At 46.5% G+C, this 17,174-nt stretch overlaps 1 protein-coding gene across 1 annotated transcript in view; it reads right to left on the reverse strand.

The window, feature by feature from the left end:
* Positions 1–15,332, reverse strand: part of DCC (DCC netrin 1 receptor) — a 904,619-nt gene extending 889,287 nt beyond the window's left edge. The window contains exon 1 of the mRNA XM_060280362.1: positions 14,606–15,332. Within this exon, the coding sequence (XP_060136345.1) occupies positions 14,606–14,696 (91 nt within the window). The 5' untranslated portion in view covers positions 14,697–15,332. The remainder of the gene's footprint in view (positions 1–14,605) is intronic.
* Between the last annotated feature and the right edge of the window lie 1,842 nt (positions 15,333–17,174).

Below are 17,174 nucleotides of genomic sequence, written 5' to 3' on the forward strand. Positions count from 1 at the left end.
CAAAACTAGGGGGGGCAAGGGGCGGGGCCAAGGCACGGGAGGGGAGGGGCCACAAAGTGGGAATGTGGGCGGGGCTACAGAGCCCAGGTGAAATCAAAATAAACCTGAAGCGACAGCGGCGAAGGGGAGAAAACCAGCGGCCGCCTAGAGGAGAAGAGGGAAGTCTGGGGGTGGGCGGGGGGGGAGAAGGGAACCAGGCTTGGATCGGGGCCTCCGCGGAGGTCTGGAGCAAAGCCCCGGCCTCCGCGAAGCTATCCGAGGCTCCGTTGCTGCAGCGGTCTGACAGGCGCTGAACGACTCCCGACGTTCGGGAGACCTTTGAGCACAGCCGTGCTGTGCGCATGCGCCCTGCACGGCGGCCGCCGGAGTCCACAGCCGCGCTGTGCGCATGCGCCCCGCTTTGCGCATGCGCAAAGGTCTCCCGAACGTCGGGAGCGTCAGCCCTTGCCCCCTCCCACACAGCGCGGCTGTGTGGACTCCGCACGGCTCGGGCGCAAGAGACTGCTGCGGGCGCCGAACTCGCGCTCCGCTGGGCTGTCCTCCGCCTCTGCCCACCAGCCCCGCCGGCAGCGCCACTCTTGCCCGCAGCTGCCCGACCGGCCCTGCCTCTAGAGTAGGGCAGCGGCCCCTCCCTGCCCCGCGGTGGGTACGCCCTTGCACATGGCCCCTTCAAACCCAGAGCCAGCCTGGACCACAAAGTCTCTGCCCCAGACACCTATCTACATATTGTGATCACAATGCAAACTTATCTGACAGGGCTCTCATAAGAAATAGTTAGTTAGTTAGTTAGTTAGTTAGTTAGTTAGTTAGTTAGTTACAACATTTGAGTCATCACCCTCCAACATTTCTTTCGTGAAATTAGGAACCTCCTATTGAGCAAACGTTGGGATATTTCGGGATGAAATCAGAAACCGGGACGGCTTCTGTAAATCTGGGACTGTCTCTGGAAAATCGGGACACTTGGAGGGTATGTGATGTGCTGTTTCTCTAACTGGAATGAATGGTGCCTCCGCCCATCTTAAATATACAGGCCATAGCTCAGTGAAGTACCTACTTTGCTTGCAGAAAGTCTCTGGTTCAATCCCTGGCAACTGCAGGTAGGGCTGAGAATTACCTCTGTCTAAAACTCTAGACAACTACTGCCAGTCCATTGTTGACAACACTTAGGGTTGCCATATGTAACGGGGTTAACACTATTTGTGATGTTAACCCACACTCAAGGCTGGCTGGCTGAACATTCTATTAGGGGAGAAATGCTTGTGTTTAAAAGGGAGGAGCAGCTGTTGGTCAGTTAGTAGAGGGTTTTGGGGAATGGGAGCGTGTGGGGTTATTAGAAAAAGAAGAAGGTCTTATAGTTAGGATAGGTTTAGGTAAAGGTTGGAAAAGATATATACACTGAATGTTTGACAAATGTGAAATAACAAAAACCAAGCTTGTACACATGAAACCATAAAGTATTCGTTAGGACTAGAAGCAAATAAATATTCATCATTTAAGTGCCAAGTAAAGAGTCATCTGTATTATTTTCCAGCAAGGTATCAGCACTTGTTTAAGTGGAGACACCCCAAAGGACAAAACTTCCTACAAGAGAAGAATGGATAGTTTGTGTCTTTGAGTCTCACTGAGGGGGCTGAATAGGAGCACAAACCTAAAGTGTTGCCTCAGTGGAGAGGTCATCTTTTGCAGTGGGGGAAGTTCAGGGAGAGTGAACCCCTTTACTGTGGACAAAAGGGAAAGTCTCATAAATAGTCCAAAAGGTGCAAATGATACCTGGCCGTGTGTGCTGGAAGAAAAACCTCATTACTATCAAGCCCACGGGGTAGAAGGGTTTACAGCAAGGCGAAAGGGAGAGAGGGAGGTTAGTTTTACCTCAGGATTCCCTAGTACAGTGGTACCTCGGTTTATGAACACAATTGGTTCCGGAAGTCTGTTCATAAACTGAAGCGTTCATAAACTGAAGCGAACTTTCCCATTGAAAGTAATGGAAAGTGGATTAATCCGTTCCAGACGGGTCCACGGAGTACTCAACCTGAAGCGTACTTAACCCGAAGCATGGGTGTAATTGGTTCCGGAAGTCTGTTCATAAACTGAAGCGTTCATAAACTGAAGCAAACTTTCCCATTGAAAGTAATGGAAAGTGAATTAATCCGTTCCAGATGGGTCCGCAGCGTTCGTAAACCGAAAATTCGTAAACCGAGGTGTTCATAAACTGAGGTTCCACTGTAGAGCTGCTGCCAGTCTGTGTCAACAATACTGAGCTAGATGGAGATTAGTCTTACATCAGGATTCCCTAGTAGCTCTTTAAGTAATATAGAGTTTGAAGTGGAAAAGACGAAATAAAAGGATTTCGTCACACCATACATCTGGGAAATCCCAGAAATGTCCTCTTTTGGGGGGCCTACATACCCAACTGGGGGGATGTTTACAATTTTAAGCAAATATCTAGATCGGGGGGGGGGGGTAAAAATGTCTGCACGTGGGCAGCTCAGGTTCAGGCTCGGACCCCAGCAGGATGTACCCAGGCTCTGTCTCTGTTTCAGGCTCTTGTGCGGGCAGCTCTGGCTCAACAACTTTTTTTGTCCAGATTTTACCTCTGGAAATATGGCAACCCTGCAATGCTGAGCTACTTGGACCAATAGTCTGACTCCGTACAAGACTCCTGTGTTCCATAGGATGACAACACTATGAGCCCAGTTTTCTTACCATTCTGATATGACAGCAGTATAAATATGATAGCAACATGCAAATCACCTTATTTGTTTAAAACCTCCATACCACCCTTCAGTTCATAATTTCCCAAAGCTGATTTATAGTGGCTCATAAACACAGTAATACCCAGCAAGGCACAGTGCAAATATCTCCTGCAAAGAAAGTTCAGAGAAGCGACGAAGAGGAAAGAGTCAAACCAGCTTCACTGGAGAGATAACTCCCTAGCTGTGGTGCCACCACTGAAATGGCCATTGCCCTAGCAACTGCCTGCTTCTTTTGCAGAGAATCTGGGGCAGGGTTTGTAAGGGTGACCTAAATGTCTCAGAAGATTGACATGCGGAAAGAAGATCCTTCAGATTATTGAGGTGGTGTAAGTGGACCGCTTTGCACATTTCCACTGAGCTATACAAATGCAAATAATTATTATTTCATTCCAACTGAATTAAATCTGTCTCAATAAAAGTAAGAAAGGCAATGTGTTCTTTAAATACTATCCCAGGTGTATGGTTCTATTATTCCCTGATTAAACCATTTGTATGTGTAGAGATTCCCTGTCCTCCGCCAAAATAAAGTAAAATAAAATTTCTTTCACTGCCTCCATTTCCCTTTTAGCAATCTTTTTGTGTGTGTGTTTTTGTACCAGGTAAAAAATGTGATTGCTACATTTACAATATTCTTTTAAAAGCTTCCTTTGTTTGACAACCAATCCCCCTCCCTTCTCCCCAGTTGCTTTGGGCAGTCACTTCGCACAGTATTCATTTTTCCTGTATTTTTATTCTTTTTTAAAAAATCGCAGCATATATTGGCATCCCCATTGGCAAATGGTTACTATCAGTGCAGACAGTGACAGACATTTAATTGTGTGATTTATTGTGTCTCTCTGTAACCGCAGATTCCTTTACAGTTCATACATCTATAAACGAGATGGTGCAACAGTTTTAGATTATCCCACTGTAACGCGAAGGCTTACACATCAAGCCTTAAACTGACAAACACCATTTAAAAGCGGGGTGGAGGGGGAGAGATTCCGATAGGCCTGCCATTATCTGTTCCGTTATCTCATTCGAAAATAATATACTCCCCTTTATCAGGATCTTTGTGATGGAAATGTAAAGCTATGATGTACGCCGCTGCCTTCCGAAAGGGATTAACCATATTCTTCTTTCTCCACCTCTAGGTCCATAGAAATGCAAGCTTTTGCTGTCTCAAATAAAGACTTTTAGCGTGAGCTGCAATTTTGGGCATGCAGCCATGGGTTTTTCCCTACATCAAGGATATGGAACCTGAGACTCTCCAAATGTTGTTGGACTTCAATTCCCATTGTCATGAACTGGAAGGGCAATAGGGTGGGGAGGAAGAAGATCCCCGCAAGGGGCGCAGCTGCGACTGGGAACCCCACCCCTTCCTGGGGAAAGCAGGGGATGGGAAAGGATTGATTGGGTTTCTGGAAAATACTTATGGGATGGCAGGGGATAGCGAGGGGATGGGGGTCAGCATGCAGGGACCAGAAGAGAAGGGCAAAGCCAGAGAGACATCCATCTCCATGAACAAGGTGGGCACAAAGGTGTTGGGAGCAGCGGGGGAGCAAGAAATAAGGAACCGGGCCGAAAGTAGCAGACCGGAAGTAGCGCTGCCGCCATTTTGGAACTGGGCAGAGCATGCTCAGAAGTGGCTTTTGATGATGCTTTCCCCAGTTCCAAAATGGCTGCCACACCAGAAGTCACACTGCAGCCATTTTGGAACTGGGCAGAGCAGCATCAAAAGTCGCTTCTGAGCATGTTCCACCCAGTTCCAAAATGGCCGCCGCGCCAGAATAAACCGGGGGAAAACAAAAAAACCTGGTGTTTTTTCAGCTAGGAACAGCTGGAAAAACGGGGATTTCCCGGGGAATACGGGAGACTTGGCAGCTATGGGGGTGGCATGTATGCCCTGTGCCCAGGGGCGGGGTCAGCTGCCCACGGGGGCGGGGCCAGCCAAGGCAGGACGTTCCATGGGGCCTCCAAGGAATCTGCCTGCCTCCTCCACTCAGCCACCCTACAGCTGAGGGGGAGGCGGCGGGCGGACCGTTTGGGGCAGCACAGAGCCTGCAGGAGCCCAAGACGCGTGGCTCAGGCGTGCCGCAGGCCTTGTAGTGAATGCCGCCAGGCATTTTGTCACCCCCCTCAGTGGTGACATATGGTGTGGACCGCACCCACCGCACCCCCCCATTCCTCACCGCACCCCCCCCCCATTCCTCCACCCCGGTTGGGAGTAGTGGGAGGGACATTCTGGGAGGCTGAGGCAAGCAAAGGCCCACAGCCCAGGTGGGGCTCATTTAGCTCAGGGAGAAGCTGTGTGATTCTTCAGCTGGAGTAGGCTCAGAACAGGTGAGGGTCACAGGCCTCATCCGGCCCAGGTGCTGCAATCAACATGCAAGGTATAAAAGGGAAGCAGAGCTGAGGGGCTGGGACTGCTCAACTCCCCATGCTGATGGCATGGGTGTAACCAGGATTTATGTTGAGGGGGCAGAAACTCAGTTAGTTAAGTATTTGCATTTATTTACTTGATTGGGGGGGGGGAGCAGCAGCAATCTATATTGAGGGTATATCTGCAATAGAGACTTGGAATCTCAGTGGCAGTTTCCCTCTGTATGGTATTTGTTAGCCAGTCACCTGCTTACAAATTATTTTTAAGTGTCGCCAGCCTCGACCACCTAATGGTAAGCAATGAAACAGCAAGGTAGATTTCATCACATTGCTGGTTGAAGCCAGCTACAGTATATCTTATGGGAAATCACTAGAGCACTCATATTAAAGGACTTTAGGGGAGATAAATTAGAGAGTAAGACCCAAGGTACAAAGGCATTTTAGACACACACTATGCATTTCTGGAAGAAAATCTGGAAAAGGCATGCATTTTTATGAACTTTTCATTCATTTGGCACAAAGAATTTGCTGATTTATTGAATTCAATGCATGTAGTTTTCCGCCTTCTGTTTCCTTTTCCTCAAACTCACTTCTCCTTTATCTACCCTTTTGTCAGATTCTTCTCTCTTAGTCACTGACCTATTCTACCTCTTCCCTCAGCCATGCTGGTTCTGGGCACCTTATCCCTTAGCTTCTGTATCTGAGGTTCCTGCTTGCAGGGGGTTGGATTGGATGACCCCTAGGGTCTCTTCCAGCTCTATGATACTACGATCTCCTTGGGACACTTTCTCCTCTCTCCCCCCACTGGGCCCAGTTCTCAGCCAGCCCATATTTTGAACCCGTATGAAGTTTTCATCCCAGCCATACTGACAACATTCCATTGCCTCAGAGAAAGTGGACTGCAAAAATTCCACACCACAACACCATGTCCTCCATTCGGTATCCAAGCCTTCACCACCACAAGTGCAACACAATATGGAATCTATATTACATTATAGATTAATCTCAGAACCACTTTTCTATTTTTTATCTCACTCCCCAAGAGCAATGTTTACTCCTGCTTAATGTATCAACAGTAAATGCTGAAGCCAGCAATTATGCAATAAGCAATAAAGAAAAATACTGTATAAATAAATAAATGTTTGAACAAGCTCATAATCTTTCTCTTAGGCACCACAAATTATCCAGCCCAACAGAGCAAGTTCCTCACAATCAAAATGGTGAACCTGATTCTGACCTCACCATTATTTAAATCGCAAGGCATGCCAATTGTCTACACCTGATTTACATAGCTATAAAACCAGAGAAGCAGTCGTCAGAATATGACCCAAAACTGTTTCTGTTTTTATACACAGGAGAAATAAAATCCACTTAATGTTCCACCCCAGGGATTATTTTAATATAGTCAAGTGATTTTTGTGTGTGTGTCTTTGGTTAATTGAGGACGTCTCTGTGGAGTTCTGTTAATATTCTTTTAATTCAGACAACATCAACATTTCCCAATATTTCCATCTATCTACTTTTGAACAAATAAGATTATTTCCCAGATTGGACCAATTTGCAGCTCCTCCCCACCCACTGTAGCCAAATACAAATATTCAAGTCATAGCTTTCCTCCACAATCTACTTTGCATTACCTCTCCAGCTATGTGAAATCAATCTTTATCCACTTAGACCATTGTACCCAAGGGGCCAAGAGATAAATCATGTTTGTTTACATGATCTGCATGCATTTATGATTATTTGAAATGACATACATCAGTATTGGCTTGCAGGATTCAGAAAAGGTAACATGCTGATTGGATGAGTGTATAGTTAAAGGGTAGCAAAACATGGTATCTATTCAGTAGACTGGAGTTGGTCAGGGGAGATCCAAGTTCAAATACCAGCTGTGAAACTGTGACATTAATAATAATAATAATAATATTTGTATCCCACCCTTCCTGGCCAAAGCCGGGCTCAGAGCAGCTATATGCATAATACAATACAGTCAGACCTTGGGTTACAGATGCTTCAGGTTGTGTGTTTTTGGGTTGCGCACCATGCCGAACCTGGAAGTACTGGAATGGGTTATGTCCGGGTTTCGGCGCTCACACATGCGCAGAAACACTAAATCGCACTTTATGCATGTGCAGAAGCGCCAAATCGCGACCCGCACATGCGCAGACGTGGCGTTGCAGGTTGCAAACATGTCTCCCGCATGGATCACGTTCGCAACCCGAGCTTCCACTGTATGGAAATAAATACAACATTCAACATTCATTAAAATAATATAGAATAATATTAAACATCAGCATTTCAAGATTAAACAGGAATCTACTCTTAACAGTTACAATAAGTAATCTTTAAACTCCAATCAATAAAACAACAGCAAGCCACAGTGCACAACATAATAGAAGTCAAAATGAGAAGTGACTGGTGGGTGGGGCAAGGCAGGTGGAAAGAGGGTCAATCACTATACTTATGAACTGGAGATATATGAGCCACCCATGGCTTATGTTGAATTGGGTCAAAAATAAACCAAGCACCATAATCCCTTCCCACCAGCTCCCCAAACCACCTACTCCAGGCTTCTTCAACCTCGGCCCTCCAGATGTTTTTGGCCTACAATTCCCATGATCCCTTCCTAGCAGGACCAGTGGTCAGGGATGATTGGAATTGTAGTCTCAAAACATCTGGAGGGCCGAGGTTGAGGAAGCCTGACCTACCCAGGATGAACTGAGCCACAACTGAGTTCAGCAATATGAGCACTTCTGCTAAGGATAAAACAAGACCAGTATGATCTCATTTGAATTCAAAAATCTACAGTTAAGGACTGGATTTTGATGCAAGATTCAAACTTTTGGATTTTTTGTTAAGTGCATTGATTGTCACATTACCTTTTTACATAGTAATGATTATAGCATGGTATTTTTTTTAAAAAAAAAGAATGTGACAAGCCATGCAAGCGCTTTATATCTAGCAAGTACCAGAACCACGAAAACAATTTTATTGGATTTAGCCATATGCACACATTTACTTAATGATCCTTACAATGGCTCCTTTCCACTCGAAGTACAGTTTGCAAAATCACTTGCGACACTCTTTTCTTAAGGCAGAGGAAGTAGCCACAGGGGAGTGGGGGGGGGGAATGTAATGAAGTCATTTTGTTTTCTTTGGAAGGAAAGCAAGGCACCATTCTTACTATTCCCAAGCAGTGGGAAACACTTCATAAAGGCATTCCCCCCCCCCCAACAACTCCTGTAAAAATGATGTGTGCAGCAAGCAAGCATTTCAGGAGAGTCAACAGATGTGATTATTTCCTGCATTGGTGTTGCTTCTTGGGCCGTGTTGTCATGGCAGGGGAATCAGCATAGCAGTTGACTCTATAGAATGGTCACTCGCTATACAGACTATCAGAATGGATTGAGAAGCAGAGGAGAGGGACTTCAAAGTTAACATTTCTATAGCACTAAGGGGTGTTAAAAGCATTTACATGCCTTATATCAGGCATCCCCAAACTGCGGCCCTCCATATGTTTTGGCCTACAACTCCCATGATTCCTAGCTAAGAGGACCAGTGGTCAGGGATGATGGGAATTGTAGTCCAAAACATCTGGAGGGCCGAAGTCTGGGGACGTCTGCCTTATATCTTGGTAATCTTTACAGCAGGCATCCCCAGGCTTCGGCCCTCCAGATGTTTTGGACTACAATTCCCATCTTCCCCGACCACTGGTCCTGTTAGCTAGGGATCATGGGAGTTGTAGGCCAAAACTTCTGGAGGGCCGCAGTTTGGGGATGTCTGCTTTACAGCAAGCTAGTAAGGTAGCAATTCACAGTGGGGCAGCCTGTTGACTGGAGGGGAGGGGAGGAGACCAACAAGGGTACACAAAGATGCTCAAAATTATTATTATCTCTAGGCTCAACACATTTCAGCTGAAACCTTTGCCAGGTGCATTGGGTGATATCTAAGTCAAGGATGGGGAAACTGTGGCCTTGCAGGTGCAGTTGTTGGACTGCAACTCTCATCAGCCTCAGCCACCACGATCCATGGGCAGGCATGATGGGACTTGTAGCCCAAGAATATCTGAAAGGTCACATGTTTCCCATCCAATGGGAAAGTCCATTGATTTCGATGGGTCTATTCGGAGTATGAGTAACGCTGAGTTTCAACCATTGTAAAATAGATATAAAGAAATAAAATGGCGTTCTCTTCCTTCCTGCCCTTTCTTCTTTTCCACCCATGGCCCCAGTTAGCTCCTGACAGCAGCCATGAGATGCTTCCCACACTGAACAGATGTCATCTGAAAACCCTAATCAACAGGTGTATATAGGGTTTGATTGAATTATTCTGAAAGATCACCAAGCAAGGTCCAATTTGTTGAAGATGACTTAACATTAGCAGAGTTTATGGCATTCTAATTATCCTCTTCCGAAAAAAAAAAAAAGAAAGAAAGAAAGGTGAACTGTATCATCCCTTCAATTTAAAGTACTGTATGTATGTAAGAGAAGCTTTGTCACAAAGTAGGATGAATGGAATATTATAAATCAGGTGTGCACTGGCAGGGGCTGATGGGAGTTGGAGTCCAAGTTTTGGAGGGCACATATTGGTTACTGCCATTGTATATCATGAGATCACATGTCCCATGCCAGCTGAGTCATGAAGCATGCCTGGAGAGGCAGAAATAGATTCTGCTAAACTCACCAGCACAAACAGGAACATTTTTTTTTTCGTTTTACAGATTTACCACTCCCTCAAAATCTGGGAGGGAAAGAGTGCACTGAAATGTCATTTCTGACTGTTAACTTACTCATAAAACTGCCAGCACAAAAAGCAAATCTACTCACATGAATGTTTAGCATAGGAAGATACAGCAGCAATAGAGCTAGGCTTCAGCTAAAAGCTCAGTGTCATTTCCCAGATGTGCACAGTTTCCTTTTAATCTAATTCATAAGAGAACTTCTCTGGGAAACAGCATTTGAGATACAATACATCTGAGCACTACAAGCTTGGGCACATTTATATTTCTAACCAAGTAATTCTGAACTACTGAATAATTCTGAACTCTAAAGAAACAGAACCAAAACAGACCAGCTGGGATGTTAGGTCTGGAACAGTGTTTTGTTTTTGTTTTTTCTGAGCAGAGCTCAACAGCTGACTACTGGATAAACCCACCACTGCTCTCTTTGCTAATGCTAATGCAATGGCAAAACAACTGAAAATGAAGAGGCAATAATATTAGCACAGGAAGGATGGGGTAAAATCAGGCGATTCTAAGATAACAGGGGAATTTTGATCTTAAGAACCAGATGAATTGTTATAGCTACCGTATTAGGGAATATCATTGGCATAGTTGATTAAGACTTTCCTCCATTGCAGTACAATAACTGATAAGTCAGATCCATCTACCAGCCTTTATGAGATGGTTATAGATGATGCAGACAGCGACAGAAATGAGAGGAGGATGAAAACTCTAGAATATTGTTGTAAAGCAATGGTGGAGCTCAATTAGAATCATGACTTGGTGCCAATCCCAATGAATATCTGATCATTTCAGAAAAGCTAATGAGCCTCCTATTGGATGGAATACATATTGCAGAACCAAAACAATACCAGCCACTATATCTACAGATGCTTTTCCACACTCCCCTGTACCGATCTCAGGTTGGGGTTCACACAAACACATTTGTTACTTCGTGCCTGTGACATTGAAGAGGTGATTTGTAAAACAGGCATGGCACCTCCAACAATGTGAGCAGAACTTTCACACCTGACATCACTTCAAAACACACAGTACTTCTCAATGGAGGCAATTCGCACATCCAGCTGAATGTCATTGAGTGATAGGTTGCCAAATGATGAGCTATTGAGTGATACAAAATGCAAGTGTGAGTTAGCCATCAATAGTTGCATCCACCTCGTGAGCTGCAGATCTTCTTCAATTAGAAGCCTTACTCAGTTCAAACTCCTACAGACTTCCAAGGAAGATTTTGTTACATCCGCAGACTGGAATGTCTCATATGATGAGTAGGGTAGTTTTCTACATAGCTCTATGCTGACTAACATCTCAGTCCAAAACACAAGCCCAGAAATTAAGATTGGATCATTAAACTCCAACTGAGGCAGCTGGTACTCAAGAAAACAGAGGAGATCATCCGAACACAGCTCAGATCATAAAGATGAACAACTCTGTGGAAGTAAACAGTGAAACTCTGTTCTGCTCATCCCACATATTAAGTTTAATTTCAAAGGAAGCATTCCAAAACCCAAAACCCTGAAGGTACATTGTTACTGCAATTGAATCTTGTAGCAGGCTTGTAGACTTCTCTGAAGCTGTTACTCTGCAGGAGGTGGCTTTAGGATTGCAGGATTAATTGTGCATTTTCTCCCTCCCCCCCCTCCTTTCTCACAACTGAAAAAATGTAAAACTGCTTTACTAGAATTCCCATTTTACAGACTGGAGTTTGCGACCAATAAACAATGACCAACTTCTCCTGCCACGCACCCACACCCCAAACCACTCAATTTGAACTTATGTCTACGTCACAGAGTAGTCCTGCCCCGCCCCCGTGGCATAATAGGCTGGGGTGGGAACCATGCTCTTCTCTAAGCAGCACAAGCCCCAACTTTCCGGCAACATTAAACCGAATAAACCGAATGCACGGTGGCTTGCCCAAGTCATACACCACGTGTGGCAGCTCCCGCCACTCGGCAACACAAAGGGCAAAACCGCCTGCGTGTGAAATGGATGCTATGACAGGCCACTGTTGATTTATATTGCACCACTTGCCGAGAATATGATTGCTCTCCTGCCCAGACACCAGGAGGTTCTCTGGCAAGGCGATGCATCCCGCTCTTTGATTCTGCACCAGAATAAGGAAGTGCGGAAGGAAAAGGGATTAAGGGTATGAACGGGCGGGGATCTTCCTTCCACTTTCAGACAAAGGGGTCCTGAGCATTCACTTCCCCCTGAACCCCGAAGTAGTACCCACTCTATTGTGCGGCACATAGGTTTCCAGGAAAGGGTTAAATGCGATCCGTAAATGCAGGGGGTGTGATTCCCCCCCCAAAAAAAACCCCGATCATTTCTTTAACGTCTGCCTTTCCAAACTGCAGAGCGGAGCACACCCAGTCGTGCTCAGGACCGCGTGTGCACCAGACACTCCCGCTCCTGGCCTGCGAAATGGATGGAACCTCGTTTGTGTGGCTCGCCTGTTCATTTGTGTTTTGTACGGAAGCATCCTTTAGGCACCTTGGAAACAACAGGAAGGGAAGCGGAAGAGAAAGGACTGTGCCAAAGGAGAAAATAACGTTTATTTCTCTTGTGACGGCAACACGGAGCGGTGCTGATTTTCGGAAAGAAAGTTTAAAAGGAAACACACACGCGAATCTTGCACCTCCAAAGCAGCGCTGTGTTTAGCTAGAAAGGGGGATAAGGACAAAGCTACATTGTGCCGCAGATCTGTAAGCCCTTTGTTACCCATCAACAAAGTCTTTAAATGCCCTGCTGAATGGGAATTTCACCAAGCGGCAAACTGGCTACTTGGCCTTAATAAGGGCACCTCCTACTGGTCCTTTCATGGAGCGAAATCCTGCTTTCTTTCTGATCAGTCCCCCTGCTAGGATGCTGAAGGGGGAGAAAATAGCTCCCGGAGGAGGGGAGGGGGAGACATTCAAGCAGATGAGCGGCTTGCCTTTGGCCTCTGACCATTCAAGTGGCGCCCAAAGCTGCGCGTAAAACAAACAGCCCTAGGCCAAAATTTGCCTACAGGTGAAACGAGGGGAGAGGGAAACTTTGCCTGGTCTTGACGTACAGAAAGCCAGCAGCAGCAGCAGCCCTGCCCCGTCGCCACAGCAGTCAAGCATGCACAGAAAGCGTGGGCCACAAAGGCAAGAGGAGAAAGACCTCGGCAGCAGGCAGGGAGCCAAACATGCAACGCCAATTCCTCCGAGGTGGCGAGCAAAACGTACCGCCAAAATCCACAGCAAGAAGGACCGCCTTTCACGACTCCCCTTTTCACTCCCGAGCACCACAGCGTGCTACACCTCTTCTGCTCGTCCTATAACCTGACCCCATCCCCCAGTGCCTTCCCCGTGCGCATATATGTGTACACACACCCGCACACACCCATTTCTGCCCTCAGCCGGCTAAGATGCTTTGCAAGTCCATCATCTTTTCAGAGAAAGAGCATCCCCAACATGTTTCCATGCGCCATCCGTTCAGCCGAGAACTCGGGAGAGACGCCTATTCATTACCCCATTCTGGCTGTCTCCAGCGCGCGTTGTGTGTGCATAGCGCACAGACACACGCGCACCAAAAGAAATGAGCCTCGATGCATTTAAAAGGAGCTTCTTACGGTTCACCTGTTAAGCTTTAGACAATCAACGGAAGCGTTATCTTTCTTGGCCGCCTTTAAAGGATGCCATTTCAAATATTTGCAAGCGACCGAATGGCACCTGAGCAGAGTAAACTTTTTATTCTGCATTAGGCTGAAATGTTGCATTTTTGTACATTGGAGGGGGGGGGTCATGGTCGCTTCTGTTCTGGGTGGGGTGGGGAGAGAAATAAGCATGCATTGTTCACCAGTGGCTTATATGACACTCCTAAGGTACGGCTGGATTTGTAGAACGTGATCCGCTCCTTCCGATATTGCCTGCTAATGAAATGCTACTGTTGATCATCCAAAGCAAAGCAAAGGATCGTTGGAAGCGATCATTCACCACCACCACCACCCATCCCTTGCCACCACACACCCGTCTCCAAGCCGTTTTCGCTACAAATGACACCACTACTTTCCTCAACACTTCCTGGCAAACCTCTTGTTTCATTCCAGGATTTTATTTTATTTTATTTACCCTGTTCAGCGCTTCCCAGCCTCCTGAGAAACGCTGAACAACACCACCATATCGCTTCCCTTTCCTCTCCGATTCAGTAACGCGACCAGCTTTCCCATTTTTAATTAGAAAAATGTGTCTGCCAAGTGCAAAGAGAGGCGTGCCCTCCAGAATATCAATCAAATGGAGTTTGGAGACACTCTACGTGAAATGTTTCCTTTCCCCCCTGCAAACTCTACCTTACGGACAACCTCTTGCATTCAACATAACCAGAGGAACAACAACCAACCAACCAACCAACCAACCAACCAACCCCCCCCCCTCCCAATTTCTAAAGCTGGTGATCTCTCAGCCCGGAAGAGCAAACCACTAAGCAGAACAGAAAAAATCACACCATCATCACTTTTCTGCTATATTTCCTTTTGATTGGAGGCTTCCTTCCATCCTGACTGAATTCTCCTTAATAAAGACCAAAAGAGGGTCTTCTTAATGGACTTCCCTGCCCAAGTCTCTTGCAAAGCTCACAGCAACTCATCCAGCTAGAAGGCTGTTCAGACAGCAAGAAATCACAAATCTGCAAGCATCTCTTTAAGCTGTCCTGCTTTCATGCATTAAAGCCAAAAAGGAAGAAGGGAAAAGCAGGAGGAGGGTTGGAATAAACCCCACAAATGACTTACCAGTGACTGTAAGGTCCAGAGTGATGACAAAGATCCCAAACAGCAGAAAAGCCAGTTTTGGTACCCAAACACATCCAAGGCTATTCTCCATATTTCAACCCACACCTAACCGATATTTGGGTCCGGATCACACAGGCAACAATCCCGGCACGTCTCCAGAAGCCGCTTCGGTCTCCTCCCTTTTCGATGGGGTGGTCGTGGGGTTCCCTTAGCTCCACGGGCAAGGTAAGTGGGTCGGAAGGCAGAAAAAGAAAAAGAAAAAGTTAAATGTAGTCCCCAAGCCAGGAAATGTCCAGAAACTAACGAGGAAAAAGAGGAGAGGAGAGGAGAGGGTCTCCCAGCGTTTGAAAACCATCCATAGGCGCGCGCACATACAAAAATCCTGCAAAAAAATAAAAAAGCCAAGGAGGGCGCATCAAAAGCATATGGGCTGCTCCATCTCTGCTGGTGTACAAAGTAAAACGCAATCAGAAACGCCGACGATCCTGTGCAAGACCAAACAGCTGGGCTAGTATTGGTAATAGTGTTATTATTCCTCCTTCTTGGCTCCGCAGATGTTCGCTGCGGGGAGGGTGGCAGAGAGAGGGGCGGAGAAGGGGGAAGGATGCGGTGGTCTCTCACTTGTTACTGGTGCTGTCCACCAGCAGTATGTGAGAGGGAAGAGTTAGAGCTGTAACGTCCATTGATCCGGAGAAGTGGAGGAGGGCTGGGAGGGAAAACGTGGAGAGCGGAGAGAGACGCCGAGTGGATCGGGGAAAGAAAAGACTCTGCTTGGGCAGAGCGAGCGAGAGAGAGACAGACTGGCGAGAGGGAGGGAGAGAGAGAGAAGACAGTCTGCTTTGCCTCCAGCAGCTGTATTTGCTGAGCCTACATATGAATGAGCAGGGATGCCCTCTGTAGGCAAAGCGTGGGAAGTCACTTTTCTCAATGGGCCTTAGTAATACAGCCCAGACACACGGCTGGTTGCAGTTAGGCTGGGCTGCACCCACCCCCGTGGCTGGAAAACTTTGCTATGGCTCACTTGGTTTAGTGTTCAGGAAGATCACCTGAAAGACTTTAAAACAAGAACTGCACGTCTATGTGCATGCAAGTGTGCATGGAATTACTACTACTATTACCAGGGCAAAGCAGTTTGTGTCTTGCTCGTCCCTTTATGGGTTTGCTTGCTTAACTATAAGGATCCTACCTTTCTCTCACAGAGACTCCAGCTGGCTTAGGATGGAAAACCAAAAGGCCATCTACCATTTAAAACAGTTTACAACAGGGGTGTCAACTTGAATCAAATATTGTGGGGTGGCAGGTAAGCTCCGCCCCACATAATTGATCACATGATGTGGTGCCTGCACACCATTGGAATGGCAATGCCCATCAACTTTGGGGAGGGTCAGCCCCATCAAATATTTTATGGGGGAGCGAAGACCCCCTCAGGCCCTAGGAGTTTGCTCCTACTGTTTACAATATAACACAAGCACAAGAGAGTGTTTTTTAAAAAGGCACGAGGAAATTTACAGGAGCAGAAAGTAATATCAATGCAGGCCAAACACTTTAAAAGCCCACATTTTTGTTCAGAGAGCAGTGAGTACAGGCTTTTGGAATGGGGTGATTTCACAGTTCCCACCTACTGCAGTGGTACATCAGGTTACAAGCGCTTCGGGTTACAAACGATTCAGGTTACAGACTCCGCTAACCCGGAAGTAGTACCTCGGGTTAAGAACTTTGCTTCAGGATGAGAACAGAAATCGTGTGGCGGCAGCAGCGGGAGGCCCCATTAGCTAAAGTGGAGCTTCAGGTTAAGAACAGTTTCAGGTTAAGAATGGACCTCTGGAACGAATTAAGTTCTTAACCAGAGGTACCACTGTATTCTTCAGAAGATATGAAGATGGACAATCAACGGGGTCTCAGCTGTGGAATTAGGTGCCTGGGGAGACTTATAAGGAAGTAGTCCTCCAGATATCCAGGTCCCAGACCAGCCTGGTGCCTTCCATATGCTTTGGACTACAGCTCATCTCATTCTTGTCCATTGGCCCTACTGACTGGAGTGATGGGAATTGGGCTCCATCAGAAGAACACGAGTTTTGGAAAGGCTCATTCAAACCATTCAGGGCATTCACAGATGAGACAATCACTTTGATGGGAGCCCAGTGGCAGGGGTGCCCATTTAATCTGGTGGGGTGGTCACATGAGCCATTTTTCTCTTACACACATCTACACATCTAGCAAGACTTTTTCATGTGACACAGGCAACAAGGTCTGTGGTCTGGAAGATGGAGAATAAAAGAGCTGGAGAAGGAGGGCATTTCTGTACTTCCTGATCACCAAGCAGCCCAGAAGCAAGTTGCTACAGGAGCTGCTCAGGGAATAGGAAAAGACCCCCTTTTCCCTGAGAAAATTACACCCTTGAGAGTACAAGAATGTGCTTGAAGCTGTTTGGAGGAAACAATTCTGAACATCCTCAGAACAGGTCCCAGGTTTACCTAGCAGAGACTGGTCTGTTAAGGCAACAAGGGCTCAGCCCCACCAAGTGAAATGGCCAGTGGGTGTTTTTTAAAAGTCCTCTTCTCCATCTCAA

Source organism: Zootoca vivipara, chromosome 11 (assembly GCF_963506605.1).
Source record: "Zootoca vivipara chromosome 11, rZooViv1.1, whole genome shotgun sequence".
NCBI lineage: Eukaryota > Metazoa > Chordata > Lepidosauria > Squamata > Lacertidae > Zootoca > Zootoca vivipara.